Raw genomic sequence first — 26854 nt, forward strand, 5'->3', positions numbered from 1 at the left:
AACAAATGGTGCTTGGAAAGAAAAAGACCCATACGCAGAAAATGAAACTTGGCCCTGTTCTCCTCTCTGAACCAAAATGGATCAAAGATCTAAAATAACTCTGGAAGATCTGAAACCACCTGAATAAAACATGAAGAAAATACTCAGATATGGTACTGACGATTATCTGTTTGTGACCCTGCACAGCCCACAAAACAAGAGCAGAACTTGAAAGATGAGCCAGGTCAAACACAGCCGTTCCTGAACAGCAAAGGAAACGACAGAGTGCAGGCAGCCTACAGAAGGGGAGAAAATATTTGCCAGCTATTTGTTTTTACAGAGGGTTAATATACATAACACACAAAGGGCTGAAAATGTGTCAATAAAAGGTAATACAACCAATTTGCAAAATGATCTAAGCAGGTTGTTAGTATTTAAAAATGATGCCACTCACACAACAGATATATGAAAAAAATTTAGTGGATAGAGGTGGAGAGAGAGATACCATGAAGGGCAGGAAAGAAAGCGAGGCAGAGAGAGCAAGAGAGGAGAGGAAGAGAGAGGGAGATAAGAGGCAGGAGGGTTCTTTTATTTAGGGCCTCTGAGGGCAATAACCAATAACATCACAGGCGCCCAGGCAGCCTGGGAGTGGGTAACTGCATCCACTTGTGAACTAACACTGGTATTTTTTAAATGAAGCAATAAACATGCCCACTTCATATGTGAAAAAAAAAAAGTTCACTATCATTAGCAACTAGGCAAAGGCAAATCAAAGCAGTAACATACCACCTCACTGCAGTTAGAATGGCTATTATAAAAAAAATGAAATTATGAAAACAACTCAGAAAAGTCACAAATGTTTGAGGATGTGGAGAAAAGTAAATTGTATACACTGTTGGTGGGAATAGAAATGAAGTCTGTCTCTATGGAGAGTCCAAAAAGAGACCAAAAATAGACATAGCTTGTGACCCCAGTATCCCACCCTGGGGCACACCTCCAAAGGAAACGAAATTAGCATACAAATGAGTACCTGCTCTCCTAATGAATGCAGCTATTTACATTACAAGGCCAAGATTGGGGATGAGCTTCGGTGCAGCGGGAGAAAAGGAAATAGAGTGTACACGTGTAATGGAGTATTATTCGGTCGTAAAGAAAAATGGATAGAGCAGACGAGCATCAGGCAACGGAAATAAGCCAGCATAGGAAGAAGTGCAACGTGCTATGTGCTATTTTTTTTTTTTTTTTTATGGGCAAAAGCTTAAAAATAGCTTGAAAATAGCCCCGTGATTGCCAGGCATTGGGAAGGTGCCGAGAAGAGGTGGTGATAGGGGCGGTGAGGAAGGACCTGCATGCTGGGTGCATGAAGAGTAGCTTCACAGCGAAGCTCGTTAATGTGTACAAATAATGAGTTAATAAAAAGGGATATAAACTATATATTTTACTTTACAACCACACTAAGGCCAAATAATTTATCTGAACACTAAAATCAAGAAAAAGCATTTGTATAATAAAGACTATAATCAGATATTAAAATATTCCACTCATGCTTTATTCATCAGCGTGCATATCACATTTGCTAAGCAGCCAATTACCATTTTAGCCAGTGGGAAGCCAGGAAGGCCAGCGTCTCCCCAGGAAAGAGGGTGGGGGGAAGAGAGGTGTGCAGCTGAGTTTTTCAACCTTGGCTGCTAACAAAAATACCAAGGGAGATTTAAAGCATGCTGTGGCCTGCTCCATCCTGAGCATCAGACTTAATTGATCTGGTGCGTGGCCTGGTGGTGGGAGTCCTGAAACCTCATTAGGTGATTCTCATTTACAATCAAACCCGAGGCCCATCTGGTGGGAAAGGAACAGTAAAAAGAACATTCACTCCTATGCTTTCAAGCGATGGAGGGGGACCAGGGAGAGGGGAAGGAGGCATAGAGGGAGCAAGAAGGGAGAGCTAAGGATGAGGAAGAGGCTTTCCCCTTGTTTTCTCTTGGGATTTAGCACTTGAATGTTAGGAAAGATTATCACTACACCCTAGCTCAGAAAACTGGCCATCACCAAAGAAAAGGTTGAGTTCCCAAGATCTACTCATACTTGTCAATGACCAGAATGTGCCCATTTGTCCGAGATGAAGGACCCTGGGTACAGCTGATGGTGCCACCTGGAGAGTTTGCCTCACTAATTACTAAGGCAAGGAGCAAGCAGCCAAGGCCATCGTACAATGCCATGATGACTTCCGGTGACACCCCTCCAGAGCACATGATCAATGTAAAGTGTGACCCCTGGAGGTGTGAGATGTGCAGCCTTGGTCCTAAGAGTACAGGGTGAACCTCTTCCGGACACCATAGCTCCACTTGGTCCAGACCACACTCCACACAGGCTGTTCCCAGGGTGGATATTAAGACGCAGCTGTTCTTGGCTTAATTTTCTACAATGGTCTCAGTGTTTTGCCTTCAAAACCTTCTTACCTTACATACCTTCCAGAGTCCCTTCCTGGCCTTATTTCCGCTGAACAGCATTTGCAGAGTGGGCTGACAACTCCCCTGTCTACGTCAATTCCTGTTCTTCACTTACATAGGAATGACTATTAATCAGGGCTCTGTATCCTCCTCATATGTCTCACTTCAGCATCTTCTGGTAGAGTCTGGATAGAACTGCCCTAGAACAAACTGCACAGCACAGAACCTCCAGGGCCCCTCAGAACACCAGGTTCTATTCTAGACTTTGACAACTGGGACACTGCATGTTCCTCCCAGACAGCACCAGGCAGAAGGGCATTGCCACCTGGCTCATTCCAGGAACATGGTGATTGCTTTGGTTTCCCGGCTGACTGTGTGGGCTTGTTTCTACCTGTCCTGTTGTTGTGATCTGGTGGGCTCTGGAAATGCCACATTGCTAGTATCTGTCCCTACAGCCTGACTGACTGACAGGGGGAAGGCGACCAGAATCTAGATGAAGACTCACTTGTTGAGATCCCCAGGTCATAGCCCCCCCCCAATTGTTAGCTCACAAATCTTGATGCATTAGACCACTCTCAGGTTGCTTAGGAACCTGTGATATCATTGGTCGCCACCACCAGGGATAAAAGGACCCCTGCCTCTTCTCTCTCCCCTCTCTCTGTCTCTGCCCTCATGGCTCACTCAGGCCCTAACACTACTCTGCTTCCCTTCCTCCAAATAAACTCTTCTATATAAGATGGGTTGTGTGTGTGGCATCGTTTATAAATACACCAGTGGCAGCACTAGAGATCTCTTCTCCATCAACACATTTCCAGCATGAGTTGCCAAAAAACCATTATTTTTTTTTTTACTTGAGGCAATATATTCCCTCCTGATTTTGCTGGGTTTAGTTTATTCAGGAATTCTTGCCATCATAACCTTCCTAATGTTTAAAAAGCACTAGGTTGGTTTTGGAAGGAAACAGTATCTGGGGGCGGGGGAATCTTGGTTTTAAAAATCCTTTAAGATGTATTGAAAGAGCAAAGTTGCTGGCCCTGGGATTCTGAGTCTACGCTATGCCCCTCCTCAGGCTACCTTTATTCCAGTTCTGAAGAGTAATCATAAAGCATCCAGACTCATAGGGCGCAGAGGATGATTGAAGGAAATGACTGCCAGGGGATCCCTCATGAGGGATGGGGATGATGGTGTATCCTAAAAGGATTTTCATACCTTCAAGACCTCAGGGAGTATATCTCATACACATCTTGGGGGCCTGGGGATGAGCCATTTGGGAAGACTTTCAGAAACTTCCTCATAGCTGAATGCAAAATCTAGATTAAAGACAGCGAAGCCCAAAGCAGTTTAAACTAGTAAGGCTCTGATATCCTCATGCTGTTTTCTGCAGCCTTTGTTGTCATAGCATGGCTGCTACAAAACACCAACTCTATCAGGAAAATAAAATGCTATGATAAGACAAAATATCATTCTTTTGTACTCTCTGGTCATGGTGGCTGTGATCACTGGCATATATTGAGATAAGAGGGTAGCCTCTATAGGATTTTGTACCCAGAACAAAAAGTCACAAGACACTGATCCATTGGGAGATCTCTGTCCAAGGGCCCTTGAAGATCAGCTTTTTGCAGTTAGGCTATATGGCCCTGGCTGATGGATCCAAATGCACCAGGGCCAACATCACAATCCCACCTATCTCTCCCCTTTGCCTTCCTCCCTTCTGCCTTTTTCTAGTATCTGATTTTTATGATTAGTAATACTATAATTAATTAATGATTATGAAAATTATGAGGAGGCAAGATGCTTACCTTTATCGCTTAAAATCAAGAACAGATAGGAAAAGAAAATTTACATCCCTTTCCTCTCAGATCAAACCCATCAGAAACTATACAGAAAGATTAGAATCCCGATTGCCTCCCTCAACTGGTTCTTGAAGGCAACAGGTTTGTTAGGATCTAGGTTTCTGCTTGCCCTCAGTTGGTGCTTCTGAGATGTGGGCCTTTTGGAGATGCTGAAAGCCTTAACAGGATTGATGGTAGAAAGAATGATATGGATTATGGTAGAGATGTTTCTGTCTATGCTCTCATGTGCCATGATTCCAGCAGCGACAATTGGAAGAGTAAATAAGCACCTACGAAGGATGACAAGTACAGAATTGGAGATAAATCCTAAACCTCTAAGCCGAGTGGCTGAGCTCATGCCCACCTGTGCGTTTCCCCGAGTTTCTCTAGGCATGTCGACTGCCATTCTCACTACAATGTCACACATGCAGTGGCATTTTCCTCTCGGAACCTAACCATGAGTAACAGGTGGGAGCTCATGGCCCAGTCCCTTGGTTTTCAGACCCTCTTTTGAACCACATTTTGAGATTGTGGACATCTCTTGCTATTTTTATATGGGGAGAGAATCTGCTGCAACACAAGTACATCTTCCGGAAGCCAAGGGGTGGAGGCCTTTTTTTTTTTTTTTTTTTTTTGTGGCCATGTTTCTTCAGTGAGACCTCATGATCAAAGATCTCAGCAGCTACAGGAAAACTGCTAGGCTCCCAGCGTGGGCAGATTTAGAAGATGAAAGCGGCTAGGCTGTCTCTCCAGTGCCCTCACCATCCCAGGTGGTACTTGTGAGGATTACCGTGCTTCTCAACTTCGAAATGCTGTGACCCTTTAATAAAGTTCCTCATGTTGTGGTGACCCCCAACCGTAAAGCTCTTTGTTTCTACTTCATAACTGTAATTTTGCTTTTGTTATGAATTGAAAATATACAATAGACCAGAAGTCTGATATGTGGCCCCCGAAAGAGTAGAGGCCACAGGGTGGGAAGCACTGGATTAAGGGAAGGTTGGCTGATTGGGGACAGTAGGTAACCTCTGATCTAGTCCTGTAGTCCTTAGATTCCTCACTGTTTAAACAAAAAGGTGAGTTTGTACTTGACCTGGGGTATGGGCATCTACGGAGAATAGAATGACCACAATAATCAGCACCGAACGAGCCATCACCAGGTGTCTGGCACTACTGCTAGGACTTTACAGATACTAAGTCCTGGAGCCCCTATAGCCAACGTACGGTTCTGTATACAGTTGGCTCTGTATACAGTTTTAAAGTATGTTTCGAGATAGAAGTTAGCACATCTGGCTTTGCGTAGGAACGTACACAGTCAAGAAGATAAAAGTTTGCAGAGCATGTGCTGTGAGAGCTGTGTGGAATGAGCAGAAATGAACTGACTGACAGGACGGCTGCTGCATGCCCATATTTGTTTCAGTTTCCTCTGCACAGAAGAACCGAGGTGAACCAGCAGATGCTCCAGGGAAGAAGCCGAGTTTCCTGATGACTACTGAAAACCTTCCCAGGAAGGAAGACCCACTCTGAAAAGCGTTCTCCATAGCACATGCCCCTTGGCAGATGGGTTCTAGCAGTAAGGAAATTTGAAAAGAAAAAAAATCACAGGGCCTGGAGCTTGAGAGGGTGTGGCACGTATAGGCAGTTTCCTTAGCATATCTGAAAGGAGCTCAGTGAAGCTGCACTACTGTGCCCTGCCAGGCACTTAGAGGCACTTTTAAGAGAAGGCTGTAAACACACTGGGCCAAGGGAGAATGACTGTAGAGAGTTAAACAAGGAGCACCAGGTCCTCACGCCACCAGTGTAAATATATGAGCCTGGCAAGAAGGGAACAAACCAGTTCCCAGCACTGTGGCAATGGTGATAGCGTCCTGTGAACTCCACAGAGGTCGTTGCTATACATTTTGTGGACACTGTAGCAACCATTAACTAACGGTCGCTCTGCATGGCCGTTGTTATAGAGTGAAGGCTGTGCAGGCAGCATCTTCTTTGCTTTTGGTCTTATTCATCCTGTAAGAATCCTCTGTGTTTCTGTGACTCAGAATGACAGGTCTCTCTGGCCGAGACAGTCTAGCAACAGTAGTGGGGCCTCATCAGTCGCTGTTATCTGTCATCCTTCCATGCAGAACCAACATTTATGAAAAGTGGCTATAAGAGATTACATTTTTATTTGTCATCCTCGCTGAAAACATCCACACATTGTACATCTTCCTACAAGTCAATTTTTGTCTCAAACACTGTCATATTTTGTAGATAACAGTAGATTAATCTCTAAGTCTTAGGAGTCTGCCTAGCAAACCAACTTTCCATCATGCTACATAGATATATTCTTGCCTTAAAAGGAGAGTTTCTCAGTTCTGATGGTGAGGTTCTCTGCTGCTGCAATATGTGTCCACACAATCTTTAGGATTGGTGTTATCAGTTCTGCATCTCTTCATCACCATTCAAAGAGAAGCAGATGAATGTAGGCAAGACAACAAAAGACACTATAATCAAGGATTGCCATTCATTCCTCTTATCAGCAAGAGATGTTAGGCAATTCACAAAGGAAATCCTCTTCACCCAAGTTTTGGTAATGTGAAACTAGATGAGGTGATACTCTTCTTTGTCATCTTACACAGAGCTGCAGCCTCCTTCTGGAATGCACGGGGAAAATCTGCATCCCTGCTCCTACTGAGGCCAGACCTCCCCAACATCCCACAAGCAGTGTAGACTTAAGCTCTACTCCACGCCATTTTAATGAAAACAGAGCTTAATTTTGTCTCAAACATTTGTTTTCTCCATACACAGGAGCAAAAAGGGCGAAGGCTATGGGATCAACCCTGCAATATATATGGCTATTCAAAATTCAAGGGTCACCACCACTCAAAGGAAGGGTGAGAATCTGTATTGCAGTTAATTAATTTAGCCTTCATTATCAACCACAAAGGAAGCGTACCAGCTACTTTTCAAAACCAAGGGGGGAGGGACTGAATGAAAAGTCTAAGAGACTTAGCAAACAAACTATTGGCCATTTGGGAATATCTTAAGGCTCCCCGAAAAGCACCCCATGATTGAAATCAATTAAAAGGAGCCAAAGGCTGACCTGCTGAAGAGAAAGAGATTAAATATCCCACCTACCCAAGAAAGGTCCAAAAGATCCCAAAGTCCTGGGGGCCTCATGAATGCTCTGAGAATTTTTAAATGCCTGAAGAAGGGGAGATTCTGAGGAAGAGGGAAGTCTATGATTCTAAATAAAAGTAGCTCTCCTGTGGTTAGGCACAGCCTTCAGGATTTGCTTTTCAAGCTCTTTATTGAAATTGCTCAGGTCTTTTACCAGATCTCCTGTGAGGACTCAAAAGCCTTAAGCTAATTACGTTTGGCTGAGATATGCTTGATGAGATGGGAAGAACAGAAAAGCTTTTGAAAGGGTGAAAAATCTCTATACATCTGCTGGTGGTCTTACTAAAAGAATAATAGGTGAAGTGGGAGGGCAGCCAGCCAGAGTGGGGAGGCAGAGGACTCCTTTAATTACAGGGTCAATGAGACCATTAAGCCCTGGAACGCTGGGAAAGGCCAGCCAAGCAGGCTTGGGGAGCTGGGCATCAACAGCAGCAGTGCTTAGCTGAGTAAACAAGGCCCAAGGTGGGAACTGTAAAGAGGATGAATTTGAAGGAAAGAGAATTTGGTGGCCTTGGGAGGAGAAAATAATTTTAAATTGGAAAAACAAAAACAAAAAAGAAAACCAGGCAGTCTGTAGAAAGGAGGATGGTTTACAACAAAGCCTCTCTCCCTCTTTTCCTCTCTGGTTGTCTCTGGTCCTCAGAGGTAGCTGCAGACGGAGCCCCAGTGACGCCGCTCTCTGATGACGGGAAACAGTTGCCTCTGTTATCCTTGGCAGGGCAGGTGAACAGCCTGCGTTTGCCTTTCAAATCAACGCCCCAGGTGTTGACTCAATATGGCAAACAGCTATGTGCACCTCTCTAAGCTCGCTCCAGCTTTGAGGGTTTTTTTTTTCTTTTCTCTTTCTTTTTAAAAATAACTAATCCCCTCAAAATTCAGCCGAGAAAACGTTCCGTTTTGGAGCAGGCCAAACTGACTCAAAGAGAACGGCTTACACAGGAGCCTGCATTTATTCTGCATAGGTCAGCGCCTGCAAGTTGAAAGACCTGTGTCCCAAATCCAATTTATTTATTTTAAAAACTCTCACAAATGAAATGCCGCCTTTGTTCCCATGACTACTTTTTTCCTTCTGTGTCTGAACATGAGTGAAACTACCAAAATGATGGGGATTTTCCGAGTTTTGCCCCCTATTGCTTACTCTCTGTTCAGCCAAGCCAGAGAAGGGTCTTGGTGTTACCAGGCTTCTGAACATACAGCTCACATGTGGGTGGTGTGTGTGTGTGTGTGTGTGTGTGTGTGTGTGTGTGTATGTGTGTGTGTGTGTGAAAACACCCCAGGCCCTTCTATGTCCTCACTAGGTATTATGCTATTGCGTTGTGTATTCTCTTTTGTTGCTTGCTGGTACAGACAGATGACATTTGTGCCTGGCAACAAAGGACACCTGTGAAAGAGCAGGCTGGGTGCTACTAACCTGTATGTTCTTAAGTCCTGATGAGAGGAGAGACATTGGGAGGAGAGATGTTTTTATTGCCTCCTCTGCTCACAGATCAGACTGTAAACGTTTTCTCAGGTACGTCAGAGGAATTCTGCCAGAAAAAGAATTCTGACAGGCCCAGAAGGAGGATGAACCTCATACCCACATTCAATCTCCCATCCCCAAACACATCTTTTTCTTCCAGAAGTTGGTATTTTTACTTTTTTAGGATCCAATTTTTCTCATCCCAGAATAGAAAGAAGAACTGACCTGTAACAGAGTGGAGACACCCTCTGGCCCACGTCCTCTGCCCCCAAATGATGGACTGACTGGCCTGTCTCAGGGCTTTTCCTGACACTGTAAGGAGGTCCCAGGCACTAGGGGAGTCAGGGCCAGAAATCAGGCTGCATTTTTCCGCTATGAATTTCTACCTTTTAATTTTGTTAGGGTCCAGAGGAGCTAAGAGATGCTAACTGAGCATTTCCCTCCACGGTGCCTGGTGCCAGCCAGCTGGTGCAGACGCTGCATCACGGCCTTTTCATTCCTATACATCCCTGTGTGGTTGCTGGACCACCACAGCAGCAGCATTACCCAGGGTTCTTGACAGGCCTCCTTCAGACCTGTTCACTCAGAGCTGGAGGAACAGGTGCCCGCAGCCTGTGCTTAGCTGCAGGTGATCTGGCTCAACTCAGCTCTGCTCCCCAGCGTGGGGACACAGCTGTGGGCGGTGGAATCACTGTTGCCAGGAGAGGACGGCCTCTGAGCCTCCTGACGCAGATTGTCTCCTCTTCTGCTTTTACTGTCTTGTCCTTAGGATATGGAAATACATCCCTGATATAAATTAGAATGTGCATACCATGTTCACGTGGTCCAGAGCTTGGGATATTGTCTTAATGGCCTCTGAAGTAAAACCACGAGCCATGATTTCAGACGGAATTTACCTGGGATAGAGACTAGGAATTTGCATTTCTAGTGAATCTCCACCCAGACACTGCAGATGCCCTTGTGGTGATTCCAGAATCACATGGTGAGAACTATCATTGATGGATTACTTGCCCCTGCTCTTTTTTTTTTTTGTATGTCTGTCCTTCTGTTGTTTTCCCACCAGCCTCAAGCTGGATGTTTTGTGCAAATGAATGCTGGATATGTGTGTGAATGTGTGTGTGTGTGTGTGTGTGTGTGTATGTGTGTGTGTGAATGTGTATGTGTGTGTTGAACATTGTTGGAAGTGACGAAGGAGGCTAATCTATGATTCACCTCTCCGTTGGTCTTGGCTTTGTTCAAGAGCTCACCCACCAACCAAGATATGAAGAGAATAAAAAAGCGCAGGTGATGTTTCCTCTTGTTGATTTTGATACAAAGTATTGAAGTAACAGCACTAACTCAAAATGTGGACAAAATCAGGGATTTTCTCCAGAGGTGGCTGTCTCTTAGAGTTCATGCCAGAGCCCACCAGGACCTGTGGTAGCGGACTCGGAGGCAGTGCCTACAAACCTGCATTGCAACTAACACTCTTTTGCACTTCTGCATTTGAGAATCACACTGCTAGAGTCTACTAGCTACGCATGTTGCTATTTTAGCATTAATCTCCGAGACAGGTAGGAAGACCGCCCTCTCGTACTTCTGTTTTGTCATATTAGAAAGTCAGTGAGCGGCAGATTACAAATATTGCTGGGTAAAAATTTGTATGTTCCTGTTTCTAAGAGGATTGGATTGAAGCATTATTACTTGTTCTCAACCAAAACCAAAACAATCCTTTTCCTTCCTGTAATTTTTCATGCTTCTGAAATTTCTCTAATGGCTTTCATTTCCTTCCTCTCCTCTTTTTCCTCTTCCTCCTCATCCTCCATATTCTATCAGCATTTACTGTGGCTTCAGTGAATAAATGGACTTGGGCACTACCTTCCAACCAGCAGATACTGACAGTGAGAAGCTAGGTCATAATAATGAATATACTACTAATTTAGAATACCATGAAGATTCCCAAGTAAAGTAAAGATTTGTGGGTCTCTTCTTTACTGGGAGAATCTATTAATTCTAGAAAGTTAATTAATAATAAAGACAGTCCTGGCTTTTTTATGTAGGAGAAACCACACTGAGAGATAACACTTGTGTTCTTTTCTTCCTGGGCTAAAGGAGGCCAAAGTTTTAAACAAGTCTTCCAGAGCTAAAGTCAGGGTGTTGGGGCTCTAGGAAAGAGCCCATTTCCTTACCTGTTCCGGCAGATAGAAGCCGTTTAGACATTTTGTGTCATGACCCACTTGCTCCACCTTCAAAGCCACCAGCCTAATCCTCCTTAGCGTCCGTTCACACAGCTCCTTTCCCTGCTTAGACTTTCTCACTTCTCTCTGTCTTACAAGCTGTGATTGTTTGGCTCACCTGGGCACACCAGGCTGTGCTCATCTCCAGGTCACTGACATTCTTACACCTGGAAATACGTAACACGGTCCAGGTTCCAGGTGGTAGGGCAGGTGTCTTTCAAGTGCCATTGTTTGGTTCCCTCAACTCCACATTCTCTTCATCACTGAACTGAACCACTTACTCTTTATCCATTGTGGTAAAGCAGGAAGATGTATTTTGGATAGCTTTCTGTACTTTTAGACAACCTTAACGTCAAATTTCTGGTTACCTCTCCAAGAGGCAAGGGTTTGGCATATGAAAATATTTTTTTTTGTACACTCTTATAGAGATGTAAGTTACATAACATTTTATACTGCCAAGTATTTTTCTTAATTGCTATGTTTTTTGAAAACTTTGTTGTATAATTATGAAACAGTTTCTACAGTATTTTGTTTGGTAGAAAAATAGAAGAAATGTAGCATAATGTGAAATATTGACTATGTTTAATTTTGACAAGTCCTTCCTAAACTTGAAATTGTAGGTTCATATAAAAATATTATAAACCACATAATCCTGAGTGTTACTTAAACTTTTTTTTTTGACACTATGTCACCATGATTGACCTACAGCTTGTATGTGGAGTAGGCTGGTGAACTCACAGAGACCCACCTGCCTCTTCCTCTCAAGTTGCTGAGGGTAAAGGCGTACACCACCATACCCGGACTTTGGGGACTCTTCTTATAAGTATACAATCCACTCAATTATGATTAGTATTTAAGAGATAAGCTAAATGTGAAAAATCAAAAATAATATTCTTCAAGATGTGTCTTGAAGAACATATACAAAGCTCAGTGCAGTGGAACCTATCCTTAATCCTGTAGTCTGGGGCAAGAGTATCTCAGGTTGAGCCAACTTGTGCTGCACAGAGAGGCTGTTGAGAGATGCTACTGTTCTTATCTTTCTATAGTTGTTTTTCAATATAATTTCAACTAAATTGGGGGACATAAACTATAATAACTCTAAAAATGTATTGAGTTGCTTCTAAAATAAAATGTAAATTCTAAAATGGCAATATTTATCATTAGAAACCGGATTGTTGACCCCAGCAGTTTACGTTGAAATGAAGCAAACACACACAATCAGCCCAACCCCTTCCTGGTGTAGAGGATGCATCTCCCTTTCTTCCTCTTCCTCTTCTTCCAAGCAGATGTCATAAAACAAATGTAGTGAAACATTCAGGCGGCAAGATCTCTAACTGTTTCTATCTTGATTATAAAAACAAATTGAAAGGTAAATCCTCACAGTGAAATAAATGAAAAGAAAAAAAATTAACATTCAAAGTGCTTCCTGTACCACCTGCTCTTTCCGCCACACTGTGCTAAAGTGTAGGCACCTGATGGGTCAGTGGCAGTGCAAAGAAAGTGAGTTTTCTCCAGAAGCCGAGAGAAAAGTAGCACTTACATTTGAATTTCAAATCAGAATGTACCCTTTTGTACAATCAGTGGGGTTTGGAGGTTCTTACATCTGATGAAAGTGAAATCATTACATCTAAAGCCACGGGCAATAAATAATTTGCCTATCATTCATGACCTGACATTTGTGTGGCTGTTTCTATACTTATAAATCAACAACTTTTATCTAAATAAATGTTGAGCTGTGAACTCCAACCAATATCTGAATTTAAGGTTATCTTTTTCAAATCCTATACAAGTTCATATTAAATTTAGAGTGGACAATATTTTAGTATTTGTAGCCAAAAGTACAAAATGACCATATTTGTTTGCATATCCACATTATTACAGTCCGCACCTACCTCATCCACTTACATTATTAGGTATCGTGTACTGGTTCTGTCAAGGCCTTTCTGTACATATGGCTGGCTAAGACCTTTAGTTGACAGCTACAGTGAAGTTACTTTAGTCAGGTTTAGAAAAAGAAAAACCATTTCTCTGGAAGTAGGTGGAATCCTCTTTTATGTATAGTTCAAAAAAAAAAAATACTGTTCAAGGGAAATTTAAGGTGTTATTCTAAGAGAGAACAAGGAAGAAATCTTTTTGACTAACAAAGGCATGTCAAAGGAAGACGGTGCACGTCAGAGAACAGTTGTAAGGGCACCTGACACCAGTGTGCCCTGAGGTGCTGGCGGCCCAAAGCAGGCTGCTTGGGAAGCTGTATATGGAGGGTGGTGTCAGAGGGAGCCATTGTTTCCCTCTCTGCGAGCTACGAGAGTGATGGAGAAGGAGCAGAAGCTGCATGGCATTGTGGGGCTAGGCCATGCCCAGGGAGACATCTCAGGTGTGTGCACACCTAGCTGTCGATCTTGACACAGACTTCATAATTTGAGAGCACTTGTGCCAAAATGCTTTAATGCAAGATTTTGCATAACCCTGGGCTATGTTCATATACATGCTACAAGTGGGACCCAGGCAAATATTTTTCTGTAAGGAGCAGGTAGTATATGTTTCAAGCTTTGCATTTTCCCATACAACTTTATTTGGAGCTTGAAATTGAATTTTACATATGAGTCATATACAAAAGTTCAGCAAAGTGCTATAAATCTAATATATTTTAGTGTTTACTGACTGTAGTCCATAATTTAACATGAAAAACAAATGAATTGATGAAGGAAACCATTTGTCTGCATTTGAGCGGCCAGCGAGTCTCCAGGTCATACATCCTGTTTAGGATAGGTGGGCAGTCTCTACATGCACCTACTCTAGGCCTGAAATTTCACCTCTGTTTTAACAATTTACTCTACCACTATCTTTTCTGTGTTGCCAAGAGAGGCAGAGACCAATCTGATTTTAAGTAAAATATGGTCACAAAAGACAAAGTCATTAGATAATAAGATATAGCAATCCTGAATATTTGTATATGTAGCATGTACATTGACAAGGCATATACTATCATAACTGAAATGTAAAATGAAACCGTAACATATTGATAATGGAAGTGTTGATACACCACTCTTAGCTCTGATGTTTAGCTAGCCAGGAGATTATTTTAAAGATGTATATAATGTATACTTGTAGATAGTATAGCATAGAGCAAGAAATGGAAATTTTGGGAGGAGCAAACAAATTCTTATTTGGGCTCCAACCTCTCTGCTCTGGAGATCTATGACTTGGGCACATCAGTGACTTTATCTGTCTTATTCAGTTCCAGTTGTAGCATCTAAATATAGTTTTTGGCACAAATTACACTCAATCAATACTGAAGAGATGAACAAATGAATGAATGAACGAGTAAATAAGTAAATGAAACATTTGTATGTCCAGTAGGGTCATCATAATCCCAAATGCTGTCAGGAGCTGCTACTAGGAAGGAATTGGCTACGAGGGAGAAGAAGAACGTGCTAGGTAACATTCAGGCTTCCCTGGTCTACTTTTCATGTAACTTCGTTGTGAAATAAATACTGGGCTTAATAATACAAATTCTACATTTTCACTTGTTAACATTTCTTAAACATTGAATTATTAACATTTTAATTGCTCAAGATGCGATGATAGAATTTATTATATGTATATATGTTTACATATAAAAGAAAAAAAAACCCAAATTTCCCCAAATCACAGAAAGGATTGCAATGGTTTGGATCAACATCTGTGACAATAATAGTGAAATCGGGACCTAGCTGGTCAAAATGAAAGGTGTAGCATTGGTACCTAAATAGAAGCAAAAGAAGTAGGCTAGCTTTTTGTAAAAGCATCAAGTCTTAGGAGATTTAGACACCAATGAATTATAAATCCTGTGAGGAATTTTTCTTCAATTTTGAACCATTAAATATTTTATTGGCACTGGAATATTTTATGTGAAACAAGCAGATATTGGTGGCTTATTAGCAGTAACTCAGAAGAAAGACTCTTATCTGATGAAGCTCAAGCATAAAATTTCCTTTTTATGAATTCTCAAAAGTGATATATAATAAACTCTAGTGTCTTGTTTGGTCTAGAATAATATTTTCAATAAATATACAATAAAAGCCCCAACTAATAAATTATTGTATCTTACATTAATTAGTGAGACTTAACTTTTGCTTGATTGCACCTATTATATCATAGGCATCTTAGAAGAATATATACATTTATATCCACATTGTCGCACACTAAATAGTAGACACACACACACACACATATATATATGCATATATATGTATGTGCAGTATAGAGTACAGCAGATGGAGAAAAGCTGTTTTTGGTACAAAAGGAAGCTGTAATCTCTGACGTGGCTGGAAGCTATTGTCCTTTCCTGATATAAAATATAATGCTACCTCAGTATTTTAACATGCTCTGGTATACAGGTGGATAAAAAGATTAACATGGCAATTTTACATTCAGTATACAGTCAGGAAAAAACTTCCCCAAGATTTCACTGTGGACCAAGCGATTTGTTCCTGGTTGTCATTTCAGTGGGATGTTAGCTTTTACCCAGTATGTGAAATGTGGATATTATTATCCATGTGGATAAGCTAATGCTAGGCTGTGTGCTAGGGTTTTCAGTCTTTCTATTTAATGGGCTGTTTCAGTAGTTACAGAAAAAGTTGGCATATAAAAAACAAAATAATAATAAATTTTATTATTAAACATAATAATAATAAATAGAAATTTCAAAACAATGGCAATGGCTTGTCCGTGATGGAAGGAGAGGATGTCTTTCCTTGTCTTTATTGACATTAACCACTCTGAAAACTTCAGTGTTCCTGAGTTGTGTCTGTAGGGAGATATTCAGAATTTAAGATTCTGAATGTCCTATGCATCTAACTGTAACACACACACACACACACTCACACTTCAAATGCTCTCTTGACATGGTTTTAATATGGTACTGCTTCCTTTATTAACAAATGATTTAAACTAAATCCTTTGCAGACATTTAATTTTTTATGATGGTCATGATTTTATCTTTCTGAAAATTGCAATTCATCCTTATAAAACATCTTGGAGTGTAATCTAAACACAGTGCCACCAAATATTAATAATTTATAGTTGCTGTCTTTAGAAAAAAGTTAATTTTGTGAAATACTTAAGGATAATATATATCATAAAATATTAGATTTAAATGCAAATAAAAGTTAATCTTTTCATTACTTGTGGTAAGTTCTCAGGTACTTTAAACACAGAATTTCAGAACTCAAATATTTCAGAAGGAACAAGCCCAGCATTTGAAGTTAGAACTGTACTTAGGGACAAACAGATCTTTTTGATTTTGAAAATTACTTCCATGAGTCACAAAGTTGTAGAATTACACGCCTCCAGCCAAGGCCAGACTAACCTAGATTTGAAACAAGTTCAATTGTAAAGGAAATATGGAGATTAGTAAAGGGGAGGAGATAAAATAGGACAAAGAGGATGAAGGATGTGGCCGGATGCTAGAGCATTCTTAGAGGCATCTTCAGACAGGGTGAACCGGTTTACATGCAGCGTTTGACCTGCATCCCTGTCCATGTTCATCTCTGCCAAAAAGTCCCAAGGACATAGTAGTTGAAGTTTCCAATTTTGGTAAACCTTAAATAAACTAGTCAAGTGTTGCTCTTCCACATTGTACTAGTTAATTGCTGTAAAAAAATAATTGAGAGCAAATGTCTGCACTCTGGGGAAACCTTGAATAAAAAGTCCAATATGTATACTAAGATACAAATGGAAAAATTTGGCTTTAATAATTATACAGTGTTGGTATCATTGAGACTTTACAACAGAAACTTCCAAATTTGACTAGGAATAAAATTCTTAGGAAATTTGATAATATACGGGAGCTCCTTTCTAGAAGCACCTCCTGTACCTCTCTCTAGTTAGTCATTAACCTGGAGGATGTTATTTCTCTGGATTTTAAATGCATTGCAGTTCCTGCTGGGAGAGATAACCCTGGCTTCCTTCAGAAGGAGGCTGTGTGAGCCTCCATATGTGAAGCTGCACTTTCTGCCTGCTGAAAATTCTGTTGTTCGGGTCTCCCAGGGAGATGTCCACTGTGCTATTGTGTAATTTTATCAGCGTGAACTTCTGCTGCATATTTTCCTCCTGTTAAAAATCCATATTTTGGGGGAGCTAACTTCAAATCTTAATGCTGCAACATCTGTGCTCAGACACCTGGGAGCCATCGAAGATGTGTCCTGAAGATCATCTGCATTTTCTGATCCTATAAAATTTGGCAAAGTGAATGAAAGATGATGCACTTTTTCCCTGGTAGGAAAACTTTTTTTTTTTTTTTTAAAGGAACCACTGTCTGGCTCAGTAGAAAGATTCTCATATTAAAAGAGAATGAGTATTTTCTGAACTACAAAGAGCATTTCTACAAATAGAACAGGGCAGTAATTTGTTTTGTACAATCTAATTCTTAATGTATATGCATATCTTTCCACTAAGAGATGACTTCATTAATACACACAAAACCGGGAGACAGATATTAGATGTTTTCAAACCAGACTCTTTGATAACTATTTGAATCTAAAGAGAGCAAAATGAATGTAAGCACGTTGAATTCACTCATTCACCTTCTTGCGGGGAACTGCCAATAGTTCAACTGCGTCTTGTTTAAAAAACAGGGATCATGGTTTTACTTCTAAATACAAGATAGAGCTCTCAACAAAGAAAAGCCAGTTTATAGGTGAGAGGACTCTTACGCCCTATCATCTACTAATAACTCCATTTGTATAGGATAAAATATGTCATCAGGTAAACAGTCTACAGCCTTGTTCTTCTACCTTTATAAGATGGTTCTGTCAATCAAATGTGAGTGATTATTTGTTCTTGAAGTATATGTGAACATTTTATGAATTCCGACAGCTATGGAAAGCAATTAATAAACTTGAAAAGTTTCCTTGTGGATTCTCTTGAGTCTGTAATCAATTTAACAAATTGGGCTAAACTCTAAATATTTTATGTGCCATGTATCTTCGCAAATGTTTGATACGTGCTACCTGTTGAATGTTCGCTGCCAATGGCGTGTTTATCTCCTTTCGTCATCACTGTCAGAACAGTGAAGACCCTGAGGTAGATGAGTTAAATAACTTGTCTGGTGCCACTCAGTTGTCACTGAGGAGGATGCGCCTCCTCAGGGCGTCACCAGTTTACTTTGTCTTCTATGGAGGGGGGGGTGTTGGCACTGTGGTTTAAGTGTCTCCCAAGGCTTCACATGTGTCAAGTCCATCTCCTTTGTTGGGAACTAAAAGTGTGGAGATTTAATTTGATTGTGTTATTCAGAAGTGAGTGAAGGTCATTGGGCTAAATCTCTGTCATTGGATCCTTATGACTTGATAAGAAGAGGGAGTGACTAGAGATGCATGCATGAGCATGTGACCACTCACACATAGAAATGATCACACATGTACACCCCCCCCCACACACAAGCACACACACAATGCACATATACTCTGTCTCTTTACTTGTTATGCCCACATTGTCTTGGGACTCTGCCAACTAGCAGACCATCACCAGATTCAGGCCCTCGACCTCATAGCTCCAGAAATGTGAGCCCAAATGAGCCTGCCTTGTAGTTTACCCAGTCTGTCCTATTCTTAGCAAAGCAAGCAAAGCACAAGCACTTCTCTTGTATAGAATAGCTTCCTACTTTCCTGCTGATGCAACGAATAAGATAACAGAGGTAACGCATTCAGTTTGCCCTTGGTTTCCCAACACTGACAGAAGAGGGTTGGCTTCTTACAAAGATTGTGAAAGCAAACCCCAACTTTTTGATAATTACAGAAAAATTTAATAGCAAGGGGCTTTGGGGCAAATGTGGGCTTCCTCTATAGATCAAATTACAAAGACCAGAATGCACAAGTTCTTTGATATTCTCAATCCATTTGTGTTTTTAAGTACCGTATTAAAACAAATAATTTCTCCTAGAGAAAAATTAAGCAAATGGATATCCATTGTGTTTTTTTCCTTCATTTTAGTGGTAGAGTTGAAAAGTTGGAAATTTTACATACTTAGCTTTTTATCATATTATATATCTGAATCTGAGTGAAGGTTGTATTTATTTTCTCATCACTGTCAGATAAGCAACACCAGATTTGCCAGTTATTTGACTTGCCACAAGCATGGTGCCATGAGGCTGGGATCTCTTTTGCAATTGAGAACAAAGCAAAGACAGAGAAGAAAAGTGGAGTGAGATAGAGTTTTTTTTTTTAAGTGTCAAAATCACTACTGTAGCTCAGCAATTAAATGACATCAATGCTCCTGCCAAGAAGTGTTCATAACTTGGAAGCTGTACTTGCAGTTGACGTGATTTTACAATTGAGATCATGTCTGTGCTTTGCTCTGGGAGGAAAGCTGACCATGGTGTCCCACACACAAGGTCTACGCAGTCGTGATGTTGCAGCTGCTATTGCAAATACCTACTGATTTAAGAGCCCAGTAACCCGCGAGCTGATGTAACAAATTATTTCATGAACCTTTTAAAGAGACATTTAAGAATTGTCCAAACACTGAGGGGAGCACAGGGAAGAGTAGGGAAAGACAGAATGGAGGGGACAGGAGCTCCACAAGAAGACAGAGTCAACTAACCATGGCCCCACGGGGGCTCTCAGAGACTGAAGCACCAACCAAGGACCAGCATGGACTGGACTAGGCCGCATACACAGATGTAGCCAATGGGCAGCTCAGTCTTCATGTGGGTTTCCTAGTAAGGGGAGCAGGGTTGTCTCTGACATGGACTTTGTTGCCTGCTTTCTGATCACTTCCCTCTGGTGGGGCTGCTTTGCCTGGTCAAGGGGAAGAGGATGCCCTCAGTCCTGATGTCTCTTGATGTGCTGGGTTGGGAGGGAAGTGGGATCTCCTTTTCTGAGGAGTAGGGGAGGATGGATAGTGGGAAGAGGGAGGAAAGGGGGGATCGGGAAGAGGGGAGGGAGGGGGCTACAATCCAGATGTAAAGTGAATATATAAATTTAAAAACATTGGAGTCTTCTATTTTTTCTGTAAATACTAATTTTCTCTGATATTTTTATAATTTCTCTTTAATGTAATACTGCTTTCACCCAGTATATTATTATTTATAAAGTATGATACCTTCTCTCATGGTAGAAATCATTAAGACCTAGTTTACTTCTTAAATATGATTCAATATTATTTTGTAAGTAGTTGACAAGGTTTGCAACTTAGAAGGCTCAGAGGAGGAGCACTTTTCCATGGTTCTTTAATCCTCACCATGCAAAAGAAGGCAGGATAAAATCAGTTGAAAAGGTTTGGTCTATTCCTTCTAAATCCCTTAATATTTACTAAGACTTCATCCCTCTATTTCATGATTTTTGATTTTGTACAGACTTTCTCACTACTACAGTTTCAATTTCTTAAGTGCATTCTGAGTGACTGTCAAGCACATCTTCATTCTATTTGGAAGGAGAAAGTGCTGTCAGTAACACCATTTGTTACATCTGGGAGTTTACTTTGTTTCTAAAGCCAGCTAGGGATAGCTGTTTTTCTGGCTGCAGCTTTGGAGCACAGCTTTGGTACTTGGATTCCAGACAGGTGTGCACTGAAGCTCTCTGTTTGTGATGGGTTAATTTAGGAGCTTTCCTACCTTCTCCACCTTCCTGTGCTTCTGGGTCATCTGTCAGGGGAATCACTTCTGGTTGCTCCACAATCGTGGCATCTTCTTGATTTGGTGAAAGGTCTAAATGGAAGGAGACAGAAGGAGACTCAGGATGTTTAAGTTGCAATCATTGAGATAACACTGTGGCTACCGAGCAGAAAGTCTTTTATAACTTTTTATAACCTTCTAAGGTAAGACTTACACAAAGCCTGATGTTGGCTCTCCATCCATCAGCTCTCTCTCCCTCTCTCTCATACACACACACAGAGACTCACACACACACATACTCATAGTCACACATAAACTCACATACCACAGATTCACATATTCACATACATTCACACGCATTCACAGACTCTCACTCTTACACACACACACACACATTCCTTTTATAGAGAAGTCACAATTTCATCTCATTTTTGCCAACAATATATTCTGGCTTCAGTACCTTCTGTCTCCATAGATAAACTCGGGGACTCTGGCTCAATTTTTGCTTCATTTTTTGTTGAGTCATTCTCTTGGCCTGTAAGAACAGCGACTGAAAAAGAAAAAAAAATATGATATGCATGTCTATAGCTTTATCCCAGGTCTGAAAAGCAAATTCTTCAGAGGCCATCTTTTATTCACAATCAAAGGGTTCTTTAAAATGAAGTTTAGGGCACCAATATCAGTTTTCAAAAAATTAAATTTACATCAATTAGTTTATATGGGTTATCCAGATGATTTAAGCAAGCAAACAAACAAAACCCTATTCTTTTCCTTAACACAATTCATACTCAGCTTATCAATCAATTGGACGTTTGCAGACAACAATCTGCAAGGTTTTCTGTACTACACTGGTGACATTTGGACATCTTTGAAGATATGGCAATTGTGCATACTTAGATCACCTCTCCAAGCTAACCCTATCTGTACTTCATTCTTCCACCAGTGGGAAGATGGGTAAAGAACAGAATGATGTAACTTCTCAGCATTCCCTTTAGATATTGGCTAAATGTAGAAAAGGTCATAAAAAGGCTGATGGCTTTTCTGCCATATTTCCTGACTTCTTCCCTGTAGGCTTTTGAACATTTAAATACCCACTAAGATAGGAAATTACAATTGGTCTGTTTTGCCTCATGCTAATGTAAAATTTTATGCCCAGGATGTTTAACTTTTGAATTAAAATACACAAATAAATAAATAGACAACTAGACAAATAAACCTAGACCTTGAACTTGTAGTAAACACAGAAAGGACACATAAGAACTATAAAAGTTTGACCTGGTATATTCCTGTTGGAGGGGTGATATTATTTTTTCATCTTCTCCCTATTTCTCCCTGTAAAAGGATTACATTCCTCAGACTGTGACAATAAGACCGATAGTGAGGCATCCCATTTATATCAGGCCTTTTTATGTGACTTGGTTTAGAAAAGGCCAGAGTTCAGGCATTGTATACATTTTACAAAAGCTTAAGATCCATTGCAAGTTTCTTGCAGTTCCCTGCACTGAGCAGAATGAGCTCTTGATCTGGGGCAGAGCCAATCAGAGGGAGGCCTGAGCAGGACATCTCTTGAAAACCACTGAGGGTTAGGGCTTATTTGTTACTGCAGCAAAGCTGAGGTAGACAACACTTCATCTGATATCTTCTGCTTTGATAAGCCCATTCTTAGATCTTCCACCACACCCTTCTTCTACACTTCATCCGACATCTTCTGCTTTGATAAGCCCATTCTTAGACCTTCCACCACACCCTTCTTCTAATTTCTTTCTTTGCCAGTATAACCCCAAAGCAAAATACAGAAACAGAAACAAACCAAACCAACTACCAGTTTTGTTTTAATGACATCCTTTCCTCCTTAGCTCATTTTTTATCAAAAGATCTGACAAAATAATGAACATAAACATTTATTTACCTATGTGGTGGCTGAAGTTAGACCCCTCAAGCTGTCTTGGTTAACTTTTCTCCATCAATTCCCAAAGTTCAGTGGTGCCCTGAGTATGGATGGCTCTGTGAAATGCTTTTCATTCCTCATTATCCATTTCCCTTCCCCTTTTCTGGTTCAGGGTACTTAAGGTTGGAACTTTCATTCTTGCCCCTGTGTTGTCTAAGTTTTAAATTGCTAGCAAGGAGGACCTTTAAAATGTGGTTTGGATGAAAACCTTTCCCCTGGATAATCTCTATTCCTCTCATTCTTCCTTATTCATCCCCGAATTATAGTCCATTGACAAGTAACAATGGAATTATCTAGAAGCTTTTTAAAAGCTTTCAGGCTTCACTTTTCTCATCCAGAATTATAACCTACATATTTTATTTTTCAAGATTCCATTTGATATATATATGCTAATGCTTATGAAGCCCTGGCCTACAGGACTTGAGGACACCTTGAGCCATCAGGCTTTGCCACAGCACTTCACTGCTGTTATTTCTGCTCACTGAGCCAGCCTCTGAAGAAAGCACCGTGATAGTCATTCTGCATTCTAAATACATTAGCTCTGTCAGACTACAGTGCCATTTTTCTTTATATATTCCTTATATTTCCTAAATATATTCTCAAGAATATATTTATTTTACATTTAAAAATTTAAATGCCTATAGCAAAACATATAAATCATGATTTTATAGCTTGATGACTTTTCACATATCTTCACATATCTATCTTCATGTGTAATCCCTCTTAGAGAAAAAAAATTTTCTAGTTCCGGTGGCCTCTTACACTTGGTGCCCCTTCGATGGGTAACACTTTTGCTTGCTTTTAGGATTTACACAAGCAAAACTCTTCTTCTTTTCCTTTAATCTTACTTTTCAAGTATTTGTTGTTTGTGAGCTTAGTCCCACGTTTTATATATATCAACTGACATTCCTGTTCATTGCTGTATCTTCTCTCTAAAGACACGGTGTTATATGAAACTGAGTAATTTCCAGTTTGGGACTGTTGTGAATAACACTGCCAAAACATTTCAGTGATAATCAGATAAAAGTTCTTTGGAGCCTATTAACTTAGCGGATCACTAGCTTCCACCAACCTAAAGCTGAGACTGTCAGAGACGGCGTCTGGGGCCAAGACATGAGAGTCCTCTGCTCCGCTCTAACCCACCTCTCTGATGTTCCCAACAAGGAATTTAGAAAGTGTCCTGATTTTTTACTTTCTTTGGTCTTCAGGAAACTGCTTCTGTGTTGGATAATGGAACTGAATATGGGGTAAGTTAAACCTGTGTTCCTGGGCCTTAAAGTTAAGTTATTGGCTCTTAAAGTAAGAGTTACATTTTGTATAAACGCTTTGTTCTCTGGGTTCCTTTTTTTGTGTCTGCTATCCTCCTTTCACACTTTAATGCAGTATCTGTGGTTTCCTCTCTTGCTTGAATGTGCATGTTGCAGATTAATCTGATTCACATCTTTCTTAGCACCTAGCAGGAAGTACCGACAATCATTGCCAGTTTAACTGGCCCTCTGCTACCTCACTAGCCACAGTTTGTACAGTGATCAGGGGCCACAGTGTACTTCCTTTTCACCCTATAGTGAAGTGCCTGTGCTCCACAGCGCCCCACAGACGTTATTTCAACTTTGTTTCTAGACCAAGGCTGAATAGACAAAGCTCAGCCTCTCTGAGACTCAGTTTCATCATCTGTGATGATGCTAGACCATCTTTTAGGTTCCGGTCCGATGTCCTGAAGGTGCCCAGTCTATCTGATGGATGGCGCCGCCAGGCAGCCTTCCCTGCTAATGGGGGTGGGGTGGGGTGGGTTCTCTATCTCTGCTGACATGGGGCCATGACCCGGCCGATGCACTCGCTACACCCGTGCTAGCTGGGACCCTGACTCGCCATATGCAGTCTGGGTTTCTCTGTGTGGCGTGGAAAGAGTAGGGTGTTCTTGGAGCAGAGCCATTCATCTGCTGAGGGCCTCCGTGCTGTATGGCTTCAACTAATGCTGGCGTGATCGCTGTTCCGGAGAGCCAGGCACTGGCCAGAAGGTCCGTTTGTGTGGGATGAGGGTGGGGAGTGGGGGTCTGAGGGGTATGGGCAGCTCTGGGTGAATGACACCGTTGCCTTGACTAGAAGGCCTGACCCTCACTGACAAGCTAGGTCATTCCAGTGCTTTGCACGGAATATTTCTCTCTCCTGCTCTTAGTTTCACCTGAGCACATAGCATATTTTGGCAACCACTTCCTGAATAGAAATCCCTACTTTTTGTTGTTGTTGTTTTTTCATGCCCCTCAACCCCTGAAATGTGGTATGAAAATTGAAGGTGACATAAAAGTCTCCAGCTTTGAAATTTAAGAATGATCCTGTTTGCTCACTCCAGAGCCACCAGGATCTGACATTCTGAAGACGGTGTGAGCCTTGGCCCTGCAGCGTTCACCTGAGTTGGAGGCCGCTGCTGTGCTCTTGGCCACTCAGGCTCAGCGTTTCTTCCTGCTTTCTTGGCCCCATGGGGCCGGCTTTGTTTGACTTATGTTCAGCAGAGTAGAATCCCCTCAGCCCTCTGACCTAATCCTCCTGGCAGAGGAGACTAAAGAACACAAAGGCTTTCACAGTTTATGTATTTTTCCTACGGGGAACTCAATCAGCCATCAGAATGGGAGGAGCATTAGAAGAGATAACCCACAAACCCATTCACTTCTCTTCAGAAACGGATCACATGATTGTTTCTTAAAGCCGTGGTAATTAAGTTTGGCTCAAGCTAATGCTTCAGCTTTGATTAGTTTGCATAAAAATTGGTCTGGGGACCTCAGTCTGGAGTGAAGCCTTTTTAGGGGCTAACTCTAAACTCTCTGTGTGGATGGACTGGCTTGGGACAAAGGCCACAGCAATAGAGCTGCGTGGTCTACACTTTATTAGATGCTTGGATTTCTCTAAGAATGAAGACGTTGTTTCTTTGACATTTGTCTTAAAGGAATAAAACCGTGTCTTTTTGCTCAATTTGAAATTTGCTGCTAATATTCAGCATTGAGTCTTTGCCATGTCCAAGTGCTCCAGATTAAAAGCAAAAGATACAACTACGCTAACATGAATTTGATTATTTCTAAACATCCGTGGCTTTCCTCTAGGGCCCATAAAACTGACTTTTCTAATGTAAATCACTTGTAAAATAATTTTCTTTGTAGTTACAACAACTGCAATCTCACTGTGGATACAATGCCTACAAGAATTGAGGTATTGAGGTATCCATAATTTGTCACGAAGACAGGGATATGACTTTTACAATTGTAAATTGCTGTCTTTCTCGTGTGTGGATACACACATGTATAATCAAATATGCAATACATATTCATGCACTGATACTTATCTGTGTAGATATACAGATGTAAATTTGTAAATACATTTTGTGGTCAAAATGAATTTGTCCTTTATTTCCTGCATTTTTATTTCATGTTTTTCTAAAGTCATCCACGTTTTAAAAAACCATAGGTTGAAAAGGTGTGTAATATTTCATGTGGTGGATTAATTTTGGGATTTCTTATTGTTTTGTGTGTATTATTAAGTGCCATATTGTAATGAATAATTTATGAGTAAATACCTCCATATGTTTTAAATAGGTTATATCAAAACTGTTGGTGGCAAATTGGTGGCCTTTCAGCAATAATGCATGAATGTGTTAAAAAACTGTTTCAGGGAGGGTGGGATTGGAAGGGAATGAGGGAGAGGGCTATGGCTGGGATACAAAGTAAATAACCTCTGATTAATATAAAAAATAAAAAAACTTAATTAAAAAACTGTTTCAACCAATTTCATGTATTTTCAAAAAGAGAAGATAGGATACCCCCATTTTATGTTCTCTTTTTTAAAGGAGATATGGGCACCTTTCTATTTATGACTATCTCACATTTAATTTTTATTTATTTTTTTAATTCAGTAGACATTTTTAATTTTAATTTTAATTTTTTAATATTTATTACAGTTTATTCACTTTGTATGCCAGCTGTAGCCCCCTCCCTCATTTTCGCCCAATCCCACCCTCCCTGCCTCTTCTTTCCCTGTGTCCCTCTCCAAGTCCACTGATAGGGGAGGTCCTCCTCCCCTTCCATCTGACCCTAGCCTATTAGGTCTCATCAGGACTGGCTGCATTGTCTTCCTGGCAAGGCTGCTCCTCCCTCAGGGGGAGGTGATCAAAGAACCAGCCCCTGAGTTCATGTCAGAGACAGCTCCTGTTCCTCTTACTAGGGTATGCACTTGAATA

The 26854-nt window shown here is 41.0% G+C and overlaps 1 protein-coding gene across 6 annotated transcripts in view; it reads right to left on the reverse strand.

Moving 5' to 3' along the window:
• Window positions 1-26854, reverse strand: part of Macrod2 (mono-ADP ribosylhydrolase 2) — a 1947949-nt gene that overhangs the window by 51936 nt on the left and 1869159 nt on the right. For all 6 annotated transcript variants that reach the window (XM_060383167.1, XM_060383164.1, XM_060383165.1 and 3 more), the window contains 2 exons: window positions 21142-21231; window positions 20682-20774 (listed from right to left, as the gene is read on the reverse strand). In XM_060383167.1, coding sequence (XP_060239150.1) covers window positions 20682-20774; window positions 21142-21231 — 183 coding nt within the window. The remainder of the gene's footprint in view (window positions 1-20681; window positions 20775-21141; window positions 21232-26854) is intronic.

Source organism: Meriones unguiculatus, chromosome 4 (genome assembly GCF_030254825.1).
Source record: "Meriones unguiculatus strain TT.TT164.6M chromosome 4, Bangor_MerUng_6.1, whole genome shotgun sequence".
NCBI lineage: Eukaryota > Metazoa > Chordata > Mammalia > Rodentia > Muridae > Meriones > Meriones unguiculatus.